A 27,872-nucleotide genomic window follows, 5' to 3' on the forward strand; every position below is an offset into this window, starting at 1 on the left:
AGCTCTTGAGGTCAACAGTTAGAAGGGCAAAATCTTCTTACTTCATATTTGCTCTGATAGAGAGTCATGGAAATATGGAAAGTTCTAGAATACAGGAAAATCCCTCTCAGACCTAGTATTCATACATAACCAACCAGTATTTTATTGGATTTTGTTTTTTAGTTTTTTTTATTGTGAGTTCTAAAGAGGAAATATGTGATGCATTTAAGGCATTTTATCTTTGCATGTGATGTTTTGGATAATGGTGATCCTTCTGCTCTGGATTATGCTGAATCTGAACTCCTAGCAGTCAGATTTTTTCTTTAAGACCTTTAACTTACATGGAGATCTTAAATGCCCTCCCCCCATAGACCCAAAGAAGTTCACAGGAGCTGATGACCTTGATCCAAAACTTCTTTTACTAGCTGCCACATATTTAATTCAACCTCTATTACATATTTTTTATTGGTCAATTCAAATGGCAGCTATAACAGAATTATGGAAAACGGCACGTTTTGCCTTTACACAAAGGCATAAACATAAACTAAAAACATAAACCCCAATGGGTTTCAGGAGTGCCCCAAGGCTTAATTTTGGGGTCACTGCATTTTACCATACATATTCAATCAATTGGTTGCAATTTAAGAGAAAGCCTCATGCATTTATATGAAGATGATGCTGTTATAAAAATATGTAAGTCATGTGCAAGTTACAAATCTCTATACACTAAATGGTACATTGATTGAAAGAGTCATCATCTATAAATACTATGTTTTGACGAAAATGTATCCTTTAAAATACATATCTTGGAATTAACAGTTTAAAATCAAAACAATCATTTTATTATAGAAACATATCTTGTATCCCATTGAATTACAGAAAAGAAATTCAATGAACCTTTCTCTTTGTACTAGATTATGAAGATATAATATACATGCAAACTTCAGCCTCTACTTTGAAACCTTTAGATACCCTTAGATGCCCTGCGTTTCATAGCAGGTGGTGAATGAAAAAGTAGGCTGGCCATCGCTATCTGTCAGAAGAGAACAACACTGTATAAATGTATTTATAAGGAACTACTTGATAGACTCCCTGACTGCCTCACTTGTTTGTTGAACTTTGGTACAAAAACTGATGGTTGTCTATGCCTAAAAACTGGCAGCACTAGAACTGAAATTTGATTATTTTGCTTCTCAAAACTGGAATACATTTCAAGGACATGCAAAACTGGACTGCATTTTAATAATCTGGTGATAAACATTTATAATCACACCTGCACCTGTCTTTTAATGTTTTAAATAGGGATACACGATCCAGCTTTTTCAGTTCCGATACCGGTACTATACTATGGCTTTAAGTGTTGATACCAACTCATACCAGTGCAGAGACTGAAAACAGCAATGATTTCCTTTAAAATAAAATAAGACAAAACTAATGCAAATGTGTCATGCAGCTGTTATGCTGTTAAGCTGTTCTGTAGCTGTCTCAAGCAACACTTTAATTTAAATAAAACTTCAACATTATGAGAGTTTCTGGGCTAACTACGCCCAGGAAATAGTGCTATTACATTGATTTATATGTCCAACCAGGATATCGGCTGAACTGATATTTGGAAGCTGATATCCTCTCCAGCAAATTATTCAGTATCGGCGCCAATATCCGATATCAGTATCGGATCGGTCCACCCCTAGTTTTAAATGGACTTGTGCAGTTATTTGTTTTGTTTGTTTTTGTTTGTATTGTACAAATTTTTAACAGGGTGCTCATGAAAATGCGACTCTGGTATTCTCAATGGGCTCTCCCTGTATAAATAAAGATAAATTAAATGTTTTATGTTTTATTGTCAGAGAATCAGGTAGTGCACAATAGCATGCTAGTCGTTGTTAGCTTTATCGTGATGGCAAAACTCTGCTGTGGTCTCTGAAAGTTGTGAAAAATGCTTATAAACACATCGTGGTGAATAATTTGGCTGCAAAATGCTTAAGGTAAGTGAAAAATAACAGTGGACCACTGCAAACTGTTCAACATGAACTAGTTCTGTTTTTCATCTTTTTAAGACACTAAAAATCAGGTATAGCGTCTTTAAGAATGCTGCTCAAAAAAGAAGGGATATAACTTGGTCTCAAATGCTACTTGAGATATGAATAGCAAACATTTTTGGCATAGCATACCTCACAAGTGTGTTTATATCCACAATCTGTTAACTTTTCAAAAAATCCTTAAATGTTTGAAGCTGAATGAAATTTATCAAGTTAAAATTTGAGTTATATTAATTCTCTCTTTGAATGTACACGTTGTCAATGAAAATAATTACCTAATTGCCTATTTACCCATCTATCTATCCATCTGTTGATAATGTGGACATGAATATTGTCAATTAGAATTTAACATTCATGGGTTAAAGATTCCTATTACAGCTGTCATTTTGAGGACTTTTGACCATTCGAAAGATTTTGAATATTTTGTCGCAAATTTTCATCACTCTCTAACCCATGCATCAGCTATATTTTACTATACTATATACTATACAGACAGGAGCCTAGTTACTGCATGTGATATTGTTGTATTGACTCAGCTAAGTATTGGTGTAGTTAATTGTTGATGGATAAAATAATAAAAATGGGCATTAAAACCTCAGGCCCAGGTTTGTGTGGAGCAGAGTGGGAAATGCCTGGTAGGACTTTTGTGTAGGCCCGTCGTCAAGGCAACCATCTGCTGCTCTGTTCGGTCCTCAACCCACACAGGGAGAGAGAGAGGGGGAGAGAGAGAGACAAGGGGAGGGAGAGGAGGGAAAGAGGGAGAGAAGAGAGATGGGGAAAGGAGGGAGAGAGGACAATGGGGAAGAAAAGCAGAGAGAGAAATAGGGAAGTGAAACGGCGGCTGGGGGCAGAGTAAGAGAGATGGAGTGAGAGATAAAGAGGGTAGAGTGAGAGAAATAGCACTAGATAGATGAAGAGAGCGAGCAGAGAGGAGAGGAGAGAGGGGACTAGCCGCTGAAAGAGAAGAGGGAGGGAGAAAAGAAAAGATAGGGCAACAGAGAGGAGGAGGAGGAGGAGGGAGAAGCGGGAGGAGATGTTGAATTTTCCATGTTAAATTTTGCCATTCTGTACTGTCAGTTCACCATGTTGCTATTTCTAACATGATATAATAATTCAGTTTCAACAACAAGACCCAGACTTCTCTTTTCCTAGACACATTCCTATAGTTTGTCTGGCAGGTAATTTCCTGATTAAATGTCATTATACTTAAAGGGGTCTGCTACCTGCTTGTCTTTGTTAAAGAAGTTCCAGTCTTCCATGTCTGGCAGTGAGTGCCCTCAGTACAACACAAAAATTACATTTCCCTGTCTCCATGGAGCTGTTAATGCTTTACTTGAAATGTTCCACAATATGGCATTACTCAGTTTTGTACTTGCAGTTACAGGTGTTTTTGCTAAAAAAATCCCTCAAAATACTTTTCCACTGATCTTTACTGATAACATCACCTGCTTGTCTTCATGTAAGTAGATATGTTTAATGAAACAACAAAATAACATTTCCATGGAAACAAGCAGCTGACGGACACAAAAGTTACATAGTGCAACTTTATTATACAACACAGTTGGTGAGCATTTGCATTATATGGCTGTGTTGAATGAGAGGAAGCTTTGAGGTAATGGTAACTTTAAACAGTGAAAGATTGTCACGATGTTCACTCTGAGGTCGGCTTCTCTCCTGTGACATTTTCAAATTTTCTCTTTGCTCTGGCTGACACACAGTCATTAACACACCCACCTCAGCCTATGTGCACAGACCACACACTGGACAGTACCTGCTGCACCACGGCTCAATCCTGCTACTCTGAGCTGCACTGTAAAATTTGTTTGAGTAAAGAAAAAAGTGAAGAAATAAGTAGGTATACCTATAAGGTCAGTAGTAGTAATTCAGTACAGTAGTAATTGAGCTACGCTTGGTCAGGACTCCCTTAGCCTGAGGATATTTACCATTGGCGCATGTTTTAGGTTGTAATAACAAACATAAGAATAATAACTGGTTTTCCAAATACCACCTGGTCTAACCTAGCTTGACAATGGGCCTAAACTAGGGATAAGAAAGGTCTAAAGTGAGATAAAGCTGAGATTTTATCCTTGTCAATGAGTATATTTTCTTCCCCAAGAGAAAATAATATAAAAGCCACTTAACGTTGGCCAACAGGGCTGAATGATTTAGGGAAAATATTGAAATAGGGAATATTGCAATTTTTCTGACAAGCATTGTGATTTCGATTAGATTTGTGATTTAAGTTTTAATAACAGGATTCTGTTCATGCTATCCTGTGGTATCAACCAATAGCGCATCTGGAAATATTCTTGTGCCAGCTCAAATAGGCCCTGTGGAAATATTTATTTTCTGAACATGATGAGAAAGACAGCACATCTTTCACAGAAACTTTACAAACATAATCACCAATACTAAACAGTCCGCCCATTTAATTTTTAAGGAAACTAACAAAAATGTACAGTTCGTGTAAGGATGTATGTTGTGAGACACAATAGTGTTCTTTCAGGAAATCTTATTTAGGCTTGAAAAAGTGATAATTTTGAGTGGCGACAAAGCAGATCTCGTTGAGAAAATATATTCAAGATAAGAGAACCTTTTTTTGTCCCACAATGGGGAAACTCATATGTTGAATTCTGTGTCCTCCCTCGATGTGAAATTACAGAATTCAACGTATGGAGACCTACAATAATGGATAGACTTTAGCAGCACTATGTTACTAAAATTTCAAACTCAACTTTGACACTAGTGGAAAGACTCGATACTCAATACCAATTCTGGTACCACGATGAAAAAAAAACCCAAAAACATTCTTTAGACAACAGAATGTGATTTTCAACATTAAACCATGGTACTTTCTTTTATATTACCAAGTGGTCTTATATCTACGTTATCCCTCAGTCATCCAGGCAGGTTCCATAGTGGTCAATGGGCATATACTAGTCTATGTGGCCTTATACAACTCAAGATCATTCTGAAGTTCTTCAGGAAAGGTTCATTTCTGTCCTGTGAATGTAATTTTTTAGTATTGATACAGCCTCAAATGAGTATCTAGTTCTGATTCTAGTTTTAGATTGAGTTTAGTATTGATTAGTATCTGATTTTTGATCCTTTTGACAACTTCTGACAGTTTTAAACAGGTCAATGGTTCTCTCTTGACATTATGCAGTGTTGTCTTGGTCATCACAGTCAATCTCTTCGTAACAATGAGTATTTTGTGGCTGTGAAGAGGGAGCAGGTTGTACCACTCCGGACAGAGCATGTTGTTCTGCTCTGTGGTGTGTAATATCGCGTGAAATGGTCGAAAAACATTGTTAAAATGTGAAAGAATCTTATCACTAGAAATCTGTGCTACAATTGTGATCTGCACTGGTATTTTTGTGTCAGATTGTGTGTTAGTTTTGAAAAAAGGGAAATTTTAATTCAGTTGATGACACTGAAAACTAACACCAATTTTGAATTTTGTATTTTTATGCTGCTGCATTCTAAGATAAATTTTTATCAAGACATCAACGTGAATTATGACACTTCATACTATAGAAGAGATGTAGTTAAAGATGTACTATGTAACTTTTCTCCATGGAGATGTTATTGCTTAGCCTAGAATGTTCTACAGTAAGGCATTAAACATATCCATTTACACAAGCAGGTAACACCACAGGGTCAAATATTTTAGATAGGTAAAAGTTACAAACCTTTGACTGCTAATGCTAAAGTGGTTGTTATTCAGTTTGATAAGTTTAAGCAGAATTTGTATGTGGTGTTGCTATACTAATTTGTTGGTTTTTTTTAAGTTTTTTGAAAGGTAAATCTAGAATCTTAAGGTTAGAATCGAGAATTTATGGACTGTAACTTTAAATGTTATATATGGTGACATTTAATCCCAAAACTGATGATTGAAGAAGGCTAATCATGCTTTGTCATTTATGAATTCAAACGCTTTGACAAAAATTTGAATACAAAATCAGATTCTAATTTCAAATCTGGTGAAAATCAGAGGCATGGGATCTCAGAGTCCATCTGTTTCATTGTTCACCCAAAAGAGCCCAAATGTGTTTCTGTATAAGTTATATTTCAACCAAGAAGGCTTATTTAAAGCAGGTCATCCCATAAGGCCAAGTTACACGTCAGATCTGTGAAAAGGCGAGTCTGCTCACTGTAACTGAAAAAATGCACGACAGCTCAATTTAATGCAATATCCCGTGCAAAGCAATAACATCTCCATGGATACAAGTGGGGGGCAGACCTTCCATCATAAAAGTTATAGGGCACCTTTTTTATTATTTTATATATGCACCCTAATAATTTGTTTAGAGTTTAAACATAAAATAAGCTCTATACTTCCATTGCTCTTCTATTTAACTAGAAATTAGAAAAATCTGAAATCTTGTAGTCACTGAGAAAGTGCCACTGTTACCCCACCTGCCAGCTGGGATCTACGTTTATCTATTCTTTAACTATTCTACTCTCTGTCTCTTTAAACCTCCCTGGTTTAAATAATGATTATGTGATGTGTATGTGTTTAATGACCTTGTTGTATGTTGTCTTGACAGATGCAGGAGGGGGGCAGTGCCAGGGCATCCCACAGGGTCTTCAGCGTCCTGGACCGCTTACTTCTCACTCATCCCGTGTGGCTGCAGCTTGCACTCAACCAGGAATCTGCTGTTTACATCCTGCTACGGGAGCCTGTGGGGGTCAGACCAAACACAAATTACCTATACAGACTGTACCAATACTTGCTTTGAATGCAATTTGAGTATTTTACAAGCACTACACCGAACATGACTAGATAGCAATCATGCATTTTATTTGTATATCTGAGCATCAACAGAAAATCAAGTAAAATGCGTACTTCCAAAAATTGATGTAATATGTGTAGTTTATATTAAAGGTGTACTATGTAACTTTCCTGGTGTGGTGAGTACATCTGCTTGTCTCTATGGAGAAATGATTGCTTTGCTAGTTCCATAATATGATATTAAACATATTTATCTTCATGGAGACAAGTAGGCAACACCAAGGTCCGATCTGTGAAGAGGAATGCCGCTCACAGTATGAATGCTTGTTTTTCCAAGTATTTTTGAGAAATAAAAACATCTGTGTTTGGATAAATGCAGGATGAATACAAATGCGAAGCAATTAAATCTCCATGAAGGCAAGAAGGTGACAGACAACCCACTAGAAAAGTCAGTTAAAGTTAAAACTTTGACGAATATATCTAACAATTAATACAGCTACAGCGTTACTCAGTTGTCTGTATATTGTCTGTTAGAAATATAAATTTAAACTATGTCACTTGATTATTTTTTTTGTTTGTTTTTATTGAGACACAAAAATACAATCTGTTGAATGGTAAGTTTTGCCTTAGAAAAACAAGCTTGGCCTCATATTGTTGCCATAGCACTATGAATCCATATTGTTGTCTCTGTACATATGAATTGATGGTCCATATGTTAAAGATAATATTTCACACTACAGTTCACACGTTATCGTCAGTGCTGCTAAATGGTTTGTTTAACATAATATGAATGCATCTGTTAACATGGGATGATAATAATAATAATAATAATAATAATGGAATATACCGTGACAGGGATAAAGGCATTAGCAAAACAGCAATGGCTATTAGTTTATGTTTTATTATGTTATATTATTGAATATAAATAATGGACTTAATTCAAATCTAAATTGCGCGTGAATGTAAACACTTAGTAAATGGCAAAAAAATGAAGTTATTTAATATAAGAAATTTCCAGAAAGATATCTCTAATTACACATAATACCTGCTATCCTTGTACTTTAGACCTCGACAAACATGAGATTCTTGTATTAGTTTATCTGTTTACACTACCAAAATCAAATCAATGTTTTGTTTTTTTGCTTTACTTTTACTACTTTCTACCATTTAGAAACATACGAAAGACCTCCACTATATGAAGCAAGATGTGTGGAGTTATGTAGTAAATTAAAAAAAGTTAAATAACTGTACTAAATATTTTTGACCAAGCAAAGGGTGGCTACTTTGACTATTTGAATATAAAATCTTTTTTTTTTTTTAAATGTAGAGTTAGTTATGTTTTTGTTTTTTTTGCTAAATAATGCCATATATCTTACTTCATATATTTGATGTCATCTGTATGTCTATAAAATCTTCTCTGAAATGTTGTTAATAGACGTGCTTAAAGTGGGACATGTAAACTCAGTCATTAGTCAGTCATGAGCTAAATCATAACTGAAGAAGTGGTGAAGAAAACTAAAATGTTTAAAGAATTTAATATAGTCAACATAAAGCTTTTGTCAAAACTTTTACTAGTCCTGTTACACTGAAAAATATATCACTTAAATAAGAATAATATGGTGTCTGAAGTGAAAAATACTAAGAGAAGTACAATTTTATATTATAAGAAGCATAACTTAGTAAATGCAAGTGATTACTAACCACCTCATGGCTAATGGCACAGCATAGCTGCCACACCACCAACAACCTGTCCCATGGAGCTCACCACTAGCCTGACTGCAGTGAATGAACTATATGAATGAAGAATTGAAATGGACTTGTCTAGTATGATCATCAGATAAATGCATATATGTAAAGTGAGAGTATTTTGTTCTTGTTTTAGACCTTTTTAGTTCGTAAGTGCAGTTCGAGTCAGAGGAAAGTGCTGTGTTTGAGAGTGACATCAGACAGAAGCGCCTCGTCAGTGAAAGAGTGCTTCATCTGTGAGGAGGACTCCAGTGAGTACCATAGCCAGCACTCTATCAGTACTGCTTATGCTGTATGGTGGTACTACAAGGAATGTGACTAAATCAAATTTGTTACCATTATTGTGAGTATACTGGGTGACATGAAAAAAATTAAAAATAAATCATCCTTAGTTTTATTTCAGTCACTGTGTCTAATAGATCACCTTTCCTCTTGTATGTACAGATGCCAGGGACCCTTGCACACATCTTGGGACAGGCTTGGTCGGGACTATTTTAGTTGGTGGATTTTAACTATTGTGCTATTGTGTTTTGGGTTGGTGGGGGAAACCAGAGTTCCCAGATGAAAGACATTCAGACATAGGAAGAACATGCAAACTGCAAACTCCACACAGAAAGGAGTCAAACCTACAGCTTTCTTGTTGGGAGTTCAGTGCTAACCACTCAGCCATTACCCTCATTATCAATTAACCTCTTGACATATCAAGGTGGCTCAGGGGTTAGAACTCTTACCTTTTAGGTTTGATTGCCACCTTCTTCCCCAGTCAACCTAAAACAGAAATAGCAGGTACATACTAAAGGTCCTGGCAAATCCTGGCACAGGATCTCAAGCAGGAATCCCAGATGCAACATTGCATTCATTCATCTGTGTTTTTGGAACTGCATAAATGGGTCAAATGTATCTACTCTTACCTGCTAAATCTACTATAAGCTACCCACTTTCTCTCACACAGTATGTTTGTTTGTTTGTGTTTACAGCCTTTGCTTTGGAGAGCTCAGCACTCAGCTTCCCCGACCTGTGTCGCCTGGTGGCCTTCTACTGTATCAGCAGGTAAAACACAGGTGTAATCGAATATTTAGATTAGGGCTCCACTAAACTGTTAACCAATTATTATAGCAAATCTATCAAAATATTAATATTGTTTTGTTAAGAAGTTCACTGGTATAAAGTGGTAACAGAAAACCTGAAAAGTGTACACACTTAATATTAACTTCTGAAAAGAGATGACAGTATGATTACCCAAAGATTACCCATGTTCACTGTTTGTAAAGGGCTTTGGTAAAGTTGTAGTACATCTGGCTTTGACTTACCCTCAGTCTATGCTTACTTCATAATAAATGCGTCCTAAGTCAGGGAAAGTGCACAGATCCAGGCGCAGATCGATAAAAGAGTAGTTGAAGGATCATTGACTGTATATATTGAAGGATAGTTGGATTACTGTGTTTTACAGAGATGTGCTCCCGTTTCCACTGAAGCTCCCAGATGCTATCGCCAAAGCCACAACACACAGACAGCTGGAAGTTATCTCCCACATGGGACAAGGTACAAACATTAACCAGACTGTTGTCACGTTATTCATAACGTGATAACGTTATGGCATGTTTTCAACCTAGTTTGGTCATTTTATGTATGTTTACTCTCGTTTTCTTGACACATTTACGGTTTTTAGCTAACACGTTATTAGCTAAATATCAAACTATTGCAGTCCACACATACCGCACGCTGCAGGTAATCGTGCGTTAAAACGTGCATCTCCTCTGATGAAATGTGCACTTTTCTGTTAATAATAATAATGATCAGTATTTACTTATCAAATATTAACCAATTATTTACCAGATCGTGTAGGCTGGACGTGACAAAACTTCCTTTAGAGTCAGTCAGCGCTCCCTGGTGGTCTAGTGGTTAGGATTCGGTGCATTCGCCGCCGCGGCCCGGGTTCGATTCCCGATTAGGGAACTTCTTCTACCTTGATTTTAGCAGTCGACAAACTAAGTTAATGTAAACCTTTAGGTGGTGGTGTAACATATGGTCTGAATGCTCTGAGGCAAAGCAATAGCGCATACCAACTTAAGTATCTTGGCACAACTTCACAGCTTATTGACTATCTTCTAGAGAAAAAATAACAGGTCCAAAATTAATCATAATCAACTAAGGCTGCATGAATTTGGAATAAACTAACTGTGATTTTTTTCTGACAAGTATTAGATATAGAATTTATTAAAAAGTATGATTCTCTTGCACTGTAAATAACTGCAGGAGCATTAGCATTTGAGAGAAGACAAAAATGTGAACTACTATTTTTACAACCATGTTTGTTAAGGTCTAACCTGCAGCCAGGCTACAAACAAGTAGCAACAAAATGGAGGATATTTTATTCTTTCCAGAGGACATTCTGCTAGATAAATGCAGCCTTTGTGGTTTGATAATTCTGGCAACAAAAATTTTGATTCTACTGCGGTATATTTCTGCAGCCCTATAACACAGTCATATTCCGAGCCTTTACTGCGCATTATTGGTGTTTGCAGATTTCTGGAGTTCCCCAAATGCCTCGGAGATTCAGAATGGCCCGGTTGAGCAGGGCCCCTCCACCAGCAGCACTCTGAAGAGCGTGAACCAGGACTGGAACCTGAACATGACCCGAGGCAGACAGGGCAAACTCTGCTTCATCAACCCACTCTTCCTACAGCTGGAGGTCTTAAAGGTTAGTAGCTCAACTGCAAAGTCTGTTATTCTTTTCTTCTGCTTGTTTCAATTAGAATCATGGGTTGAAAATGGATAGGTTTGCACAGAATTGGAGGATGTAGCAGCTCTCAAAGAGATCAAATCCTGTATCCCTAGCCTTGTTGCTAGGATTTGATCTCATTGAGAACAGATAAGAAAATTAAATTCTGTCAACTGGACAAAAGAGTGAATATGTTTTGCCACTCTTCCAAGTAGTTCTTCAGTACTCATCTAAGACCCAATCATCCCAAAACACTGTTGTGTTATTGCTCTCCCCATGCCTTTCTAGATAACACACATAACAGCACTGCATCACCTGCTTCTGGAGCTCAACAGTGACCGGCCACTCCGGTTCCGGAAGTAAATTTTCCATAGTAAAAACACGTTTTTCATTATGAATGTGTTTATTACTCTGAAAAAATATGCATCTTTATTGTGAGCGGCCTTGCATTTGCACAAACCTGACTCCTATTTGGCCTGGAGGAGGGCTTCCACTTTCTTTTTCCATGAAGATGTTGTTCCTTTGGCTATAATTCCACTGTATGGCATAAAACGTATCTATCCCCATTTAGAATGTTCCGTATAGTTTTACCTTTCTATTTCCATGGAATCATGCAGGTGACTTTCCAACCCCAGAGAGTTACATACTATCTTATCAGTTTAAAGACAGATCTAAAATGCTACTAAAATTTGTGGGAAAACATTTAATTAGTAACTTTGAGAAGTATTTTTATTTTTATCCATGTAGCTGTGCTTTTACTTGAGTAAAATTTACCCTTTCCGCCGCTAAGGGACTACAATTGGATATTATCAAGTTATTATGATTCTTTATGGTTTTATTTGTTTGTATTGTGATTTTAATGTATTTCTTTTTCTGTCAAGGACTTTGAACTGCGTTTTGTAGGAATTGTTGACCTGTTTCATTTCTTCAGCAGCAGCAGCAACAGCAGCAGCTAGTAAACCACAGCGCCTCCAACAAACGGCACAGGTTTAAACGCAGCATGAGACTGAGGCTATCCGAGTCGTCCATGAACCTGTCTCTCGAGGGAGGGTCCTTCTCTCCACCAATGTCCGAGGATCAGGACGGCGCAGGGGGAATGCAAAAGCCTAACCCGCAGAGGAGGCTCCACTCTGGGGCAGGAGTACTGAGGAGGACCCCTGCTGTGTCCCCTGGCTCTGCGGAAGAGGATGATATGATGGCTGTACATACAACACAAGTAAGATGTTACTTAATTTAATGTTTGCAAAGCCTCATTTGTCAAACATGAAAACAAGACCGTAGTGTAATTAGTAACAATTTTGTGCAAGTCCAAAGACTGAATAAATCCCATTCAATTACATTTAATGCAATTGTATGGGATCTTTGAACAATCAATTGTGCGGCAGATCATCAGAGATGGCATCTCTGATAATCTGTCTCACAACTGATTGTTACATGTGCTCAACACACAGTATGAGCTCCTGCAGTCTGGGAGGAGATACAGGGTTCCTTTATGTAAGAATAACAAGTATAAAAACTTTTTTGTGCCCCAGTCCATAAAATTAACAACATGGACTGATTATGCTGATCTGTGAATCCTGAGTGATTGTATATTCTTCGGTGCTTTTTGTTTTTTGTTATGTTATGTCATGCCTGTATGTTAATGCTACTAACCCCTGTTCCAAGTCAAATATCTTTATGAGGAGACAAAAATAAATGAAACCTGAATACAAACATGCCACTCTTTTGCAAATGATTTGCTATGATAGAATACAAAAGTAAAGAAAAAGCTTTTGTCTTATTGATTTGGCCATTGACTTTGGATGCATCAGAAAATGAGTAAAAGAGAGAAGTAAAAAGCATGTCAACTCCATGATTAGAAATGGAATAGAAAGTTAAAACCTTTGGAACATTCTCCATGAGTTGCTTTCATGTTTTGGCTTTACCTGGTGAGGTCTTAAATATGTTTTAAATATTATATACTAACTTTGCTTGCTCATGTTGAATGAAAATGCTCACATTCTCATTCTCATTGATTATTCAAATGGATGAAGGAAACTTTAATTAAGGAAGCTGCAACATTTTGCAACTATGATGTCTGCTGTGGACAGGCAACACCCTTGACAATGAGCAGTTTATCAATGGCCTCAAAGACCCTCATTTTTTCACTTCACAATTTATCTAAAACATGAGTCATCTTAATTAAAGTTATTTTGGTAATGTAAGCATTTTCACTCTTTGTTCCAGGCAGGTAAAGCAGATGAACCCCCCACACCCCCTCCTTCCGCTCCAGTGGGACAGTCCAGCACTGAGGTGTCGGCTCTGGCCTTGGAGAGACGCCCCGCCCCCTCTCTGGCCGAATTGGACAGCAGCAGCTCCTTCAGCAGCATGGACTCCGACTCAGATTCTGAAACCATGTCCCAAATGCAGGCACAGAGCTCACAGCGCCCCCCTCTGGTGCGCTCCAGGGGCCGCGGCGGGATGCATAGAATGAGCGAGGCGTTTGTGTGTTTCTTTGCTCCAGATAAGCGTTTGACCAGGCTGGTGGAGGAGTTGTCCAGGGATAGGCGGTCCACGTTTGGGGGCATGGTTCAGGACTTTCTGCTGACTCAAAGGGAGGCGCTGAAGAGTCTGGTGTCATCGTCTGCTCCTCGTGTGACGTCAGTGCAGCTCCTTCAGGGCATGAGGATGTTTCTGTCCCAGGCCAAGTGCTGCCTGCTGGACAGTGGAGAGCTGGAGCCCCCCATAGAGACACTGGTGCCTGAGCATGAAACGGGTAAATTGAGTGCTGATTTTGAATTGAAATACTTTTGTCCCATAAAACTACTAGACAAGGTAAGACTAGGCAAACTCTTAGACCAGTACAGTACACACAAAATATTCAGTCAGGAAAGACTCAGACAGACAATTAGTTGATTAATAGTTTAGCAGATAATCTTTTGGAACTTATAGGGAAGACATCTTTGGATAGATTTAGTGTCATTAGAAGCTATGCGATTGAATATTTTTAATACAATGTGTACATAATCCACACACAGTCGCTTACAAGCCAATGTATTCTTTGTACAGAAACAATACAGATATAAGTAGAACTCTTAGTTCAAGTTTTAAGTGCATATTATCAGTCAGTAATGGTTCTCACTGAAAGCAGTTGGGAAAAGGTGGAACATTCAGATGTATAGACCCAAGCTTATTGGGTGAAGCGTCACAACAGCAGAGCAAGCCAAGATATCAAACTTTTGTTAAATCCAGTTGAGAGAAAATCACAGACATCTTTCAAGTCCACAAATGCACTACACGATTCCCTTTCCATATTTGCGCTAAAATGGGCTTAAGTTCGTCAGTGCTGCCACAATACTGCCCTATAATTGGACATACAGCAGCTCATGGTTTTTCATCAAATTAAGTTAAAAACATGTAGACTAAATACATTGGTTATTGCAGAAACAAACCAAAAAACAGACCAAAGCCAGAGTATTATGCAGCAGTGATTGAGTAGCAGTGGTGCCAGAGGAGACAGACAGCTTGAGTAAATGGTGGGCTGCGCTGAAAGGCACTGTCAACACAAAGTAGTTTTGCGTGGGGGGTGCGGCTCCATCGTTGCATTTAGAAAACAGCATTAGGGAAGCCCTCCAGTGCAACGCAGCCAGCTCCATGTGAGGCTCAGCGGTTAGATGTGTGTGCGTGGGCTCAGCTTGGATGTTGTTTTTTCTGCAGGTGTGTGTGAATGTGTTGGATAGTTCATAATATGTGTGTATGTGTGTGCGTGTTTGTGTGCAAATGTGTTGGATAGTTCAGATTAAGCTTCAGGGCTGAAAGAGAGAGAAAGGCTATGCAATGTTCACTTACTGTGATTCTATGTTTCCTTTTCTTTTTAGTGGTGGAGACCTAGCAATTTCCTTTTATGTATGCTTTATTGAAGTAGAAGTAGTAGTATTAGTAGTAGTATTAGTAGTAGTAGTTGTAGTAGCAGCATAAAAGTAGTTACTTGATAGAAGGGATTGAAAGTAAAAAATAAAATAAAATTAATATTACAAAATAAAACAGATTTGATTTTTACATATCTATATCTATTTAGGTATTCAGTATATTTAAGAATGAAGTATCGAGTAGTTAAGTTGAAAACAATACAGGAACTAAGAAATCTTTGTTATTATCCTAGGCCCACATAAACATGATACATTTTTGATTATAAACAATAGGAATCGTTTACTCAAATTAATATATGATCCGATGATATTTGATTCGATTAAAATCAAAACTCTGAGCCCTGCCCCAAACAACATGCTTTCACTGACAGAGAATTTCCTGTAGACCTCTTTATTAAAACAACCCATGCTTATCATGTCAGCTGGATCTCAATTCACATGTGATCATTTGTGATCATTTGTCCAACCCTAAAAGTAAAATGCATGACTATGTAAACATAATTGACCAGGTATAGTGCAGTTCTTTGATCCTGTTGTAATCCACCCTTATTTCCTTCCTTGCTTTTGCGTCCTTCTCTCTTCTCTTCCTAGTTCCTCGCCTCCTGTCCTCCCTGATTCAGATCTATCTCAGTTTTGCGTCGGTGGTTGAGGCATTTGCATTTATTCCTCTCCACCTCGTTTATCATAAAAAGATATCGCAGTCCTACGCTCACTCCAACCGCGGCACGATTCACGGCCAAGTGGGAGGGAGAGAGGGAGGAAAGCGCGATGAAAATAGTGCAAGCTACTTTGAAAATGTAATCAGATACACTTATGCGTCAAATGTCTGCCTGGTTACTGTAATTTTACGCAGTAAGTGAGTTATGGGGAAAGTCGTGAGCGGAGATGGTTTTGCGGATGTCGCAGAGGGCCCTATGTTATTGAGGGAGTGAAAAAGGGAGAGGATGGAGAGATAGAGAGATGATTGGATGGGAGGATGCTGAAAACACTGAGCACTTGAGGATTGTTACGCACCAAAGGGAGACAGCCCACTGATGGTTTAAACAGAGCGGCACGTGTCTCTGTGCATGATACGGGTGGTGACCATAGTAGGGCTGAACGATCGATTACGATTTATTTTTTTTTTAAAGAAAAAGGATTCTATTAATTTTAAAGGTGCCCAGACAAAAATAGTAAAGAATTAACTGACAAGCTAATACAAGAATCACATTTCAGATGTTTGTATAGATCTAAACTACAGTGTTAATAAGATATTTTGTTATTTGAAAATTATGGTACTTCAAAAATTGCAGATTTGATGTGATGTGATTAATCCTGCAGCCCTATACCATAGTAGGGCTAACATTGGTTATATTTAATAGAAGTCCAAGTAAAAACATAGAGAAATAGGTGGGAAAAAATATAAAACTATAAAAACATAATGTAGGCCTATAACAAATTTTGAAGTGTGATATATTGCTGAAAATAAACCATAAATTATATTACTGAAAATAATTCCACTGACGCAATAACCCTAAAGCAAGATTATCCCAAAAATGATTCTAAACATACAATTTTGTTTAAAAAATATGGTATGGTATGGTGGTATAAATAAATTGTCAAATGAAAACTTTAGTGATTAGTTTGTATTCAACCTTCTGCAGCTCAAAACTAAAAAAGTTAAATATTGACCTCCAAAAATTATTGTTAAATAATGTTATTCTTCTGGACAGGTTATTTTAAACTTGTCCAGAAGAATTGACAAAGAGACTGAAACAAGAGTTGACAAACTAATAAACGAGTCACATTTCAGAACATGTTCTAAAGTAAAAGGTATGCAGTTCTAATGCTAAATATTCTGTAGCTTATGGACAAAATTGTGGTACTTCAAAATTGTAGCCTATGCGATTTGCTAATTGGATCCATTCAAATGTTTTATTTGATTGTGGTTAATCTTGCAGCCCTAACATACAATACAAAATAGATGTCTCAAATACTTGAATGTAGTGTTGTTTTGTGTATATGCACACATCTTAAACACAGTAATCAGTCCTACTCTTTTTACATATTTTATCCCCCTCACTCTTCTAGTGCAGTTTTCAAACCAGTGATTAAATTCAATCCCACATACTGAAATTTAGCATATACTGTGTGCAATAACAAAGATATTAAGCCAACACGAATGGCTGTCATACTGATTTAATGCAAAGCTTGTACTGCTTGTACTGCTATTATAAGCAGTACAAGCAGGCAACATCTCCGAATCAAACAAGTTATGCTTATGACTAACTACATCATAGCATGATTTTGAAAAAAAGAAATAGTGACTTTTTTGTCAAGTTTTGCTTTGATTATATTTGTGATTAATGTTTTAAAATGTTTTTCATTCGGTCCAGAGAGTACATTGTAAACAACTCCAGAACCATTAACAGTTGCGAGAAGACTGAAATATGAACTGCTAAATTAATACAAGAATACCATGATATTCAGAACATGATTGGCAGCTGGGATAGACCTCCACCCACTGAATACATTGTTTTATGTAGACCAATAATGTCCAGTAATAACTGCTCTCTTCATTACAGTACATTTTTGTTACCAACTACGGTAGCTTGCACTATTTTGTATAATTGTAAATTATAAATATAAATTAACTATCCTATTGGTGATGTCTATTGTTTCTGAATGGCTAGAGCTGTTACTGCTGTAAGTAGGTAGGCAAGAAATTGTCTATGAGATAATATCAAACATGTTTTAGCACATTTCTGATATATTGCAAAAATCAGGTTTCTGTCCACCCTTGTTATAAGATGTGTGTCTCATTTTTATAGCTGCTCTAATCAAATAAAGATGCTATTTAATTGGCTATTTGTGAACCCCAATACAGTACATCTTGGGCAACCCTTAACTGGCCATAAATTAGATCATATTATATGTAATCTCCAAATGGGTATAGTAAAGGATTATCCAAGGTTCAATTATGTTTTTAAAAAAGTGTTATTTTGTCATATTTTTACATAACTTCCATCTTCCTTACCCCTCAGACCTTGCCCTGGAGCGTGCCATGTTTTCCTGTGTGCTCCGACCTCTTCGCTCTCACCTCAAAAAGGCCCTGCTGACCCTCCACGACCAGGACGGGTCCAGCCAGCGTGTGTCCCAGAACATGGTACATCTGAAGGGGGAGGGGGCAATGGCCAAGCTGGGGGTCCGCACTGGGGTTCCAGACAGCAGAGAGGTGGAGAGGGTCAAACAGAAGCTGACTGTAATGCACCGAACACACTCACCCATAGACAAAGTGCTGCTACTTCTGCAGATCTGCAAATGTGTGCACAAAGCTATGGGCATTCCACATGGTGAGGCTCTTTTCTAATACTGTACAATGGACTGTTGTGTTTTATGGTTATTTAAGTTGTGAGACCTGGTAACCCAAGTTGAGGAGCTTATTATGCTTTATAATTAGATTACTTGCATGAGAATGAAAAAAAGAAAAGAAGTTAATCATTAACTGCAAGGTCAGTTTTTTAAATTTTCAATAGCACAACATGTTTTACAGGCTGTAAAAAATATTTCAGTTAGCCAGTAGAATATATTTTACTGTGTATAATAGGACACCTATTGGTAATAAGGTTGTCGAAAACATCTTACTGGTAATATAACTACTTCACAATAAGGACAAAGTTTGACCTTTCCTGAATAGTTTTAGAAAGGTCTTGATTTATATCAGATCATCAAAATTGGTATTGCAGTCATTTGTTTGTGGTACAGATTTTTGGTATCACTTTATAATAAAAACACCTTAGTTTAATAGGAAAGATTCAGGCTTAGTAACTGCTTGATTAAGGAAGCTAGGGTTAGAGGTTATGGTTGGATTGTTAATTAAGTATTAGGACCATTAAAGTCACATTTTGTTATATTCTCTCTCAGGACAGGAAGTGAGCTGGGATGACTTCCTGCCGTCTCTGTCATATGTGATTGTTGAGTGTAACCGGCCTCAGCTCCTTATAGATGTGGAGTTCATGATGGAGCTGCTGGAGCCCTCGTGGCTCGGAGGAGAAGGTACCACAAGCATCAAACACTTTTGTGCAAGATATGGATTTCTTAGTCTCTGGGTAGTTCTATTTCTTCATTTGTTCTGCTATAGATTTTCTAGATCTATGGCTACTTCCAAAGTTATTCCTCCCTTACTTTATGCATTCCGAGCATACTTATAATTCACAGTTTATACACAGCAGTTTATAAGCGGTATTTACAACTTTCAGAGACCAGAGCGAAGTTTTGCCATCAAGCTAATAGCAACTAGCATGCTAACATGCACTTCCTGATTATCAGACAATATGATGCTTTCTTGCTAGATGCAGACAACACGCATTAGGGATTTTGACCTCAAGAGATGCTTATATAATATATCTGTACAGGGGCATGACAGATTTTGCTCAAATACATGGGAAAATATCTGGTTCAGGGTCTTTACGAAAATTATGTGGTAATGGACAAACATTTTCCAAATATTGAGAATTCACTGGTACATTTTGTTGTTATTCCAGGGGGGTACTACCTGACTAGTGTGTACGCCAGCCTGTGTCTGATCCAGACCTGGGACCGAGAGAAGCCTTTGGGGGGGTTCATGACACCCCAAGCCCAGGAGGCACTGCAGGAGTGGAGCAGTCGACGGAGCAGAGAGGCCCAGAGGCACAAGGACAACCAACACAACCAGGTACAGGGCAAAAGGTCAAATTCATGAGGTCCCGTAAACTCTGAAACTATCAACAGCAGCAACGCTAACATTTGCATAATTTTGACTTGTTTCATCAGAAAGATATGGTTGCGATAAGAGAATTCTGTGAGGAGATATGTTGTTTCTTGTTGGCAAATTGTTAATGAAATTATTTAAGACATTTAAGTTGTATTGCTGACAACTTCATTAATTATAGTATGAAGCTAAATTTTGTAGAACTGCTTCCACACGAGTTGCCTAGTCAAAATTCTGACCTTTGTGTGATTGTAGCAAGAGAAAACTAATAGAAAGGCAGGTCTAAAGGGAGCGTGAAAGGCATATTAAAGTGGATATTCTAAACTAATATTAATCAAGTTAAAATGTGTTGAATTAAAATGAAGTCCATATGAAAACAGATAATAGTTGGTAGAAGCCTTGTATTTGCAGGAACACATTTTTACAAGTCTTTTACTCATTTTTGAACCATGAACCATGCTTTGTCTCCTTATGTAAAGCATCTTTGGGTTTCTTGAAAAGCTCCTCCTATTGTCACTGATGAACATGGTTAAATGTGAAGTTATAGCTCCACCCACCATTCACACAAATGTTGAACCAGAGAAGAGAAACGTTTCTGGTAGAGAAACGGCTGTCTGGAATTACCATTGGCAGCCACTTACACCTTGTTTACGTCCATCCATGTGTTTAAATGTACAATATTTGTACTACATGCCCTTATCCAATAATATTTTGGCTGAAATTAACATTTATCATATTTCTTTTTTGGTGCTTATCTCTATGCAAATGTGATTCCCTTGCTTTGAAAAGTTCCACAGAATGGCATTAAATTCATTAAACTGCACAGAGACAAGCAGGTGACTCAACTAGATGTTACAGAGATCAAATTTGTGCAATAAAACCCATGTAATTCAATACCTACAAGATCGATATGTAATGCCATACTGTTGAACATTCCAGGCAAAAACAAAAACATCCCCATGAAGACACCCACCCCCTCCAGCACAAAAGTTAAACAGTGCACCTTTAGGATACAAATCTCAAATCAAATTGCATTAAGACCACAATTAGAAATTTCCCAAAATCTTCCAGCCCTATTGTCATCTGCTTGCGTGGTCACGTGGTGCTCCTCTCTTGGCTTCAAATAGCCGATGTAGCTCGCCCGGCAGCCAGATTTTTCCTCTGACACAAGCGAGGATCAGCCAGCCAAGTGCTATGAAGAAGTGGGCGGTCAGATAACATGAAATTTATTGAGCTGCAACTACTCACCGAAACAGGCAATCACAATATGCACACGGACAGCGCGGACCTTGGTGACTCTGTAAGTTTAAACCCTTGTAATAGATGCCTGTTGATCATTTAACTTAGTCTGTTTTACTACATATTTTAGTTGGAAAAGTAAATTAATTATTTGTGTTTTTAAATTAACACCTTATTTCTCACCATTTGCTTATTCATGGGTTTCAGCTTCCTGTAATATGCAACAATTTGAGGACTTTTTCCCTTTCAGAATATATAATATTTAGTTTTAAATTGTTAATCGCTATGGCAACAGTCTAATATTTCATCATTCTGGACCTATGGATACGAATATTTTGATTTTTTTCTTCAAGTTCATATAATAGATACCTGTTGATCATTTTACTTAGTCTATTTTCTTTGATATATTTTAGTTGGTTGAATTAATGAATTATTATGTGTGTTTTCAAGTTGACACCTATTTTCACACAATTTGCTTGTAGAAATATTTATAGTGGGGTTTTTTTTGCTATGTTGATGTCTGTAGTTGGTTTATGATGTGGTTATATAATAGGTTGAACGCAATTATAGCCAAGTGTTTTCAAGAGTCCTGTTTGTGATTTTAGTAGCGCTTATGTTGCTCAAACTTTACATTTTCTTGTATAGGCAAACTTTAGCTGCTACGTAAATGGGTTTAATGCATTATTTAAATAGGTTTTTATAGATTATCAAACATGAAATGAGCATCTCCAACAAGGTGATTCTAGTATCAGGGAGAGGGAGAGTGTGTGGGCAGTTAGAGCTTTGTTTTCCACTGGAGATCTTTGACATTACGAACATCATTTATTGTTATTATGGTGAACCTTCTCTCTCCCTTTCTCTCTCTCTATCTCCCTTTCTCTGTCTTTCCACCCCCATCTTCTGCCCTCTCTTCAGTGCTGTGACCTGCGATTCACATGAACATGTATATATCCACAGTTTTAGACAATTATAGGAGTAAGAAGTGTGTGTAGTGGGTATTGTACTCAGCAAATACAAAACATCTACTTGTGTTTAATGAGTTCAATTCAAAATATTAAAGTTTAAACTGAAAAATGTAATTCCAGTTTTAATAGTTGCAGTTAGCAAATTGCAAACACTGGTCAGATCTCTGTGGAGAGACAACAACTTACAAATATTTTCACCAACAAAAACATCTGTAATTACAAAATAGGTTTGATGCCGAACTGTGGGGCATTCCAGGCAAAGCAATAATATCTCCATGGAGACAAGCAGATGGTAGAGGGTAGTAGTAAAGTAAAATAGTGAATCTTTTCTCATGTTAATACACCTGTATTGTGTGTGTTTTAAATGTGAACTCTGAATGGAATTCTCCCTTTACAACATTAATCAAAAATCTAATTGCAATACTGGTCAGAAAACTTGCCAAGTCTTCATTGTTGCTTAGTTTTAATCCTACTTTCAGTTAGTCCTCCTTGGTATAGTCTTATAAAACTGGCTTAGACCTGGTGGTACATGGAAAACCAAATATTTTCTTAGGGAGTGAAAACTATGAGAACCAACAAGGTTATTTGTCTTGTTTCAAGGCAATTATGTCTTGTTTCAAGATATTATTTTTGCCAAATGCCAATGGCATAAGAAATTCTTCTTAATAAGCCTACTTAACGAGCTGGTGATACAGAATTGTTCACTATTGCCAACTAGATATTGATTTTATGGGTCAGTGTATTCTATGTGCTGGGGAGGGTATTTTTGGCATCTGGACTCTGCAGCGGTATCTACAATAAAGAGTCAAGATGATAATTGCTTCATAGCCATCACTGCATACAGATGATGTACTGTATCAACTTTGAAATTGAAAAAAACAAATTTCCCCAAAGATCCTATATCAAAAATATACCCTGTGTTTGTTTTATTTATACATGCCTGTGCAGATGTTTTAACCTCATTTGAACTGCTTCCCTCCTCTGTGGCATTCTGTATCCACAGAAATATTGACTGAAATACATTTACTTGTTTTTTTTAATACATACTTAAAGTTTGAAAACATCAAAGGTACACTATATAACTTTTATGTTTGTCTACACATGGAGATGCTTTGCTATGCTTTGCCTGGAATTTGACGCCACCAGGCATCACATCTGTAATTGAAAACTAGATAGGTTTAATGCCATACTTTGTAATGTTCTGGGTAAAGCAATAACATCAAGCAGAAGGCGGATGCAACCTTAAAAGTTACTTTGTGTACCCCTAAAGCCTGATGTTAAAGTAACCAAAAGTATTTCAATTTAAATTAAGTATAATATTGAACACAGATCACTAAATAGATTGTAAACTCTGTTCTTTTCTGTGTCTTTGCAGAGGTGCGTTCGGATACTGTTCCAGGACGGGGATCGTAGTGCGGTGCGGACCTTGCAGTGGAGGGCGGGGGAGACGAGCCAGGCGTTGGCCCAGCTGTGCGCCTCCACATTTGGGGTGTCCGATCCTCAGCAGTACACCCTGTTCTGGAGGAGCGGGGGCGAGATGAGAGCCCTCCCACCCCAGGCCCAACCACAGGACCTGGCCAGTCATAGCGAAGGGGGTCCCTCTCTGTCCTACCTGCGCACGGACCACGACTTCAGCAAGATGCGGCGGCTCACCAGAGGGGGCGCTGTGGACCTGAGCGAATCTGTGTGTGAGGAGTGAGCGGGAAGACAAGAAGACAACAGTGTTTTTCTTCATTTTTCTGAATCCAATCTTGCGTCAAAACTTTTCAAACTACGCTCCAATGGGGCAGAGAAGAACGGATCCAGCAAATAGACTAATGCCAAAAGTTGTGGCTGCTTTTGTACAGGGCTGTATACACTATTTGTGACCTGGAAATGTGTAATAACTGTTTTTTGGTTGTTGCTTGAACCCAAGAGGATACACTGACAGGATTACATCACTAAAAATGGACGAGGCTCCTGTCCAAAGACAGTTTCTGTGAGACTGTTGCCTGGAAACAGAATCTACTTCCTGTTCGCTTGGTGAAAAGGCTAACGGTGTGTGTGATGTAACCCTCTCACTGTATACCTCCTCTGGATCTTTTATTACTTTCATTACTTTTTTCTGTCAGAATATTTTTGGATGAAGTTGATCAGCAAACCCATGTGTGCCCTTTGGAGATATACATACAGTATTGTGCAAAAGTCTACACAAAATCTTAAGGAAACTGAAATATATAGTCAAACTTTAAAGATTTTAAGGAGTAAATGCTTTTTCCATTGAGCCACAGAGGTATAAAAATATAAAGGAATCTAGTGAAAATAATAATTAGTTTTTTAGATAAGTGATAATTTTCTTAAAATATCAATCTTGACTGTAACAATTATTGCATTTTCCTTTCCTTTCTGTTAAACTTAGTACAAGAACGGATCCAAAATTGGAGAGAGAGGAATAAATGCTTTAATTTGAATTATAGACAAGAATAACTTTCTAGGAAAAATGGTTATATAAAAAGTATAATATAAATGCAAAAATTAACACATGGAAAAAAATCAGAGGCAGATGGTCCTTAATTAAGCTTTACCGCACTGTGAAACAATGGTCTGGTAGAGTCTTGTGGCAGAGCTGCTCCTTAAATAGTGATGGCACACAGGCGTGGTGGGCGGACCTTGAGGTGGAGCTCCAGCCTGCAGGTGACCAGGGAAACATGGCACAGTGGAATGGACTCACACAAGCCAGCCATAACACTTTCTGTTCCTAAATCATCTTTGTCTATGAAATTTCACTGGTGCACAAAAAAGTGTTTACACCATCTCTCATGCACCTGTCTCCAAAACTGTAGTAATATGCACTGTGTAACTTTTATTGCCCACCACCTGCTTCCATATAAATATGTCAGTGGATTGTCTGGAATGTCACAGTATAATAATATCTATCTTGCATTTATTCAATTACAGCCATGATTGTTTTGCTACCTGCTGTTTTCCATGGAGATTAAGAGATTTTATGCCATACTGTGGAACATTCCTGGCAAAAAAAACTAAACAAAAAACTCCTCACGGAGACAGGAAGTTTTTGGACCCTCCACTAGAAAAGTTACACCTTTAAAAACAACTATTAGACCAAAAATCTTATCTAAGCCCCCTTGATCAACAACAGTTTTACCCTGCACCAAGAACTTTGCACAAAACTGTACAACTTTGAGTATTTTAATAATGAAAGAAATTACCAAACCTCCAAAAACCAAAGTGATGGATGAAAAGTGGCCATTTTGTGACACAGCACCTGTTAACTCAGTGAGCAAGTTGGTTTTAATAGCTCAAAAAGAAGTTTATTTTTGAAATCGCCCACACAGATGAGTTTATTTTTACTTTTACCGAATACGAGCTGCGACCCTCCTCCCACCTGCGCGAGTATTAAGTGTTGTTGGCAGGTGCCTAATGGGAGAGTGGGCGGCAAGCGACCGAAATGCATCAGCCGCTTTTACTTCAAACCAAGAAAACCTGCATTTCTGAATGACTTGTGAATGTATTCTAATGTATTTTTCTGTGTCGAGAGTTTAATACTTACAAAATTGCAATCATATTTATTTATGAACGAGTGTATGTACTGTGCAAAAGTCTTAGACAGATTAAAAATGACAAACAAACAATTATGAAAACTACATAAGTAGATGCACTTAGATAGTATCTCTCAGTACTAGAAATAAATATTTGAGCTGCTAAACCCTTATCTTACCAGATGTTGAAAAATTTAGTAAAGCTGATCTGATCTGGTTGGTTCAATCCCAGTTTCAACCAATATACAACTAGAGCTCTTAGGCAAGGCACTCAAATTTTCTTCAAAAGTATGTTGAATCAGTGATTGGTGGTAGTTGTAGAGACAGTAACCTCAAATTGATAAGTACTTCTATGTCAGTGTGTAACTGTGGCGACAAAAATAACTTGTGAATGAATACTGCAATGTAAAGTGACTTGACCCAAAAGTGCTACTCTAATCCAGGGATGGTCTGACAGATATTTTCTTTCTCAACATAAATATTTGAATCTATGGTTGTAGTTAAATTCACAAATTATGCTCTTGTAGAAATATAACAGAATTCATTTTCTCATAATTTGTTTATGTACTTCTTATGATCATTGTGTAAACAATTCAGTTTCATTGCTCTTCTATTTCCATAATAAATAGAAATACATATTTACAGACACCAATATGTCACCAATATGTCAGTATGTCACTTTTCCCTCTTAATCCAATGCATAATTATTCTATATTAGCTAAATTAAATTTTGCCACTTCACTTATCGTATCTCTTTGTATACTATAGACTCCATTAAAACATAAGTTGACTAAACATCAAAATCAGAAAAGGTCTTTACCCATTATACTTAATAGACAATTTAAAAAAAAAAAACATAATTTTTTTCTCCCCTCTCTAAGACTTTTGCACTGCACTGTAACTGTACAATTGGACCAACAAACCAGAGCCTTTCTGCGTCTGGCTGAATGTACATGATAACACCACTTTTCTGGTGTCCTGCTGCAGCTCATCTGACTGTTTCTTGTTTCATCAAAGACCACACTGCAAAAACTCTATATCCTGCATTGGTCAAAATTACTTGAATATTCTATAATATCTATATCTTAACATTGGGTTCACATTATAGAATTTGATATCATAGCTTCAGATAGAGGGCAGAGACTTATATAACTGTATGGGAGATTAAAATGAAAGAAATGTCCAAACTTATGATCCACAATTGTTGAATTGTGTCATTATTTGGAATTGGTACCACTTTCTGAAACTAATATGAGGAAAAAAAATGTCTTTTGTTTATTTATACTGAGTTAGCTTTAACTTTGTGCCAATTTTTGTTTTATGTGAACAATTTTAAACTAGGGATTTAAGAATCTTGTGATGGTCACCTGAATGCAACCAATTCTATGGTGGAATTTTTCATTTAAGTGTCCTGGTTTATAGCTAATATCTCTGTAGTAACTGGGTCTATGCATGTGAAACAGAAACTGGCAAAAAGCTCAATGTCTTCTCTGCATATATGAACCATGTTGAAAGCATTTATTTTACACCGAAGCGAACAGTGGTGGCATTATTTTTAAAAATGCATCGTAATTGTAAATTGAAAAGACTTTAAACCATAACATTAATTAACATTAATCAATTTTTAGACCCAATTTTTGTCATTTGTCTGTTTTGAGTTTTGATATTTCTTTCAAAAACAACGAGTCTCCATTAGAGTTATTTAAACCACTGCTCTCCATCTGAAATTATGACATAACCAAATTCCAGAACGTGAATGCAACCATGAATTTAAGTAATTTTAACTAATCTAGATATTTTTGGCAATGCATATAGTGTATTTAATCTACTTTGACTTGTTGCATTTGTTGGCTAGATATCAAATCAGAGTATGATTGCTGTTAAGGGGCTACAGTGTGTGGCCCGTTAATATGTTTTGAAGGAAATTGCATGCTTTCTCATTGATGTGAAGGTTCTGCGAATGTGGTGTGTGTGTATGAAGCATGTGTTACTTGTGAGAGCTCACTATTTTTCAGTGTAAAAACACATGACTGTATTTTGTCAGGTAATTCAGTATCGCAATAAAGACTATTGCTATATTTGTCCTGCAAACTGAAGCTGATCATTTGTGTGGTGTGATGGGATGTCAGGATTGTTTGGTTAGTTGTTAATAGTGATTAAAACAAAAGAAAATTGAATTTATCAACTGTTTTTTTTAGAGTGAACACATTTTGACACTCACCCAAGTAGCTTCTTCAACTCTGACAGAGATATGATAAGGAACTAGTTTAA

The 27,872-nt window shown here is 37.2% G+C and overlaps 1 protein-coding gene across 1 annotated transcript; it reads left to right on the plus strand.

Annotated features, from left to right (window-relative positions):
- Window positions 1-1,955: 1,955 nt before the first annotated feature.
- Window positions 1,956-27,683, plus strand: rin1b (Ras and Rab interactor 1b). The gene is made up of 12 exons (XM_055228897.1): window positions 1,956-1,964; window positions 6,569-6,709; window positions 8,636-8,750; window positions 9,477-9,549; window positions 9,950-10,041; window positions 11,025-11,200; window positions 12,153-12,437; window positions 13,448-13,976; window positions 18,153-18,461; window positions 19,033-19,164; window positions 19,653-19,822; window positions 23,438-27,683. The coding sequence occupies exons 1-12, from the start codon at window positions 1,956-1,958 to the stop codon at window positions 23,759-23,761; spliced, it is 2,355 nt and encodes a 784-aa protein (XP_055084872.1). The 3' UTR covers window positions 23,762-27,683.
- Window positions 27,684-27,872: the final 189 nt, after the last annotated feature.

This window comes from Periophthalmus magnuspinnatus, chromosome 18, assembly GCF_009829125.3.
Source record: "Periophthalmus magnuspinnatus isolate fPerMag1 chromosome 18, fPerMag1.2.pri, whole genome shotgun sequence".
Taxonomy (NCBI): Eukaryota; Metazoa; Chordata; class Actinopteri; order Gobiiformes; family Gobiidae; genus Periophthalmus; species Periophthalmus magnuspinnatus.

What these genes read in the sequence shown, in the direction of transcription:
- rin1b (XM_055228897.1), top strand. An exon ending in CATCTGTGAGGAGGACTCCA is followed by an intron (nt 8,751 to 9,476) that starts GTGAGTACCATA and finishes TTGTGTTTACAG; the next exon opens with CCTTTGCTTTGGAGAGCTCA. An exon ending in CTCGTGGCTCGGAGGAGAAG is followed by an intron (nt 19,165 to 19,652) that starts GTACCACAAGCA and finishes TTGTTATTCCAG; the next exon opens with GGGGGTACTACCTGACTAGT.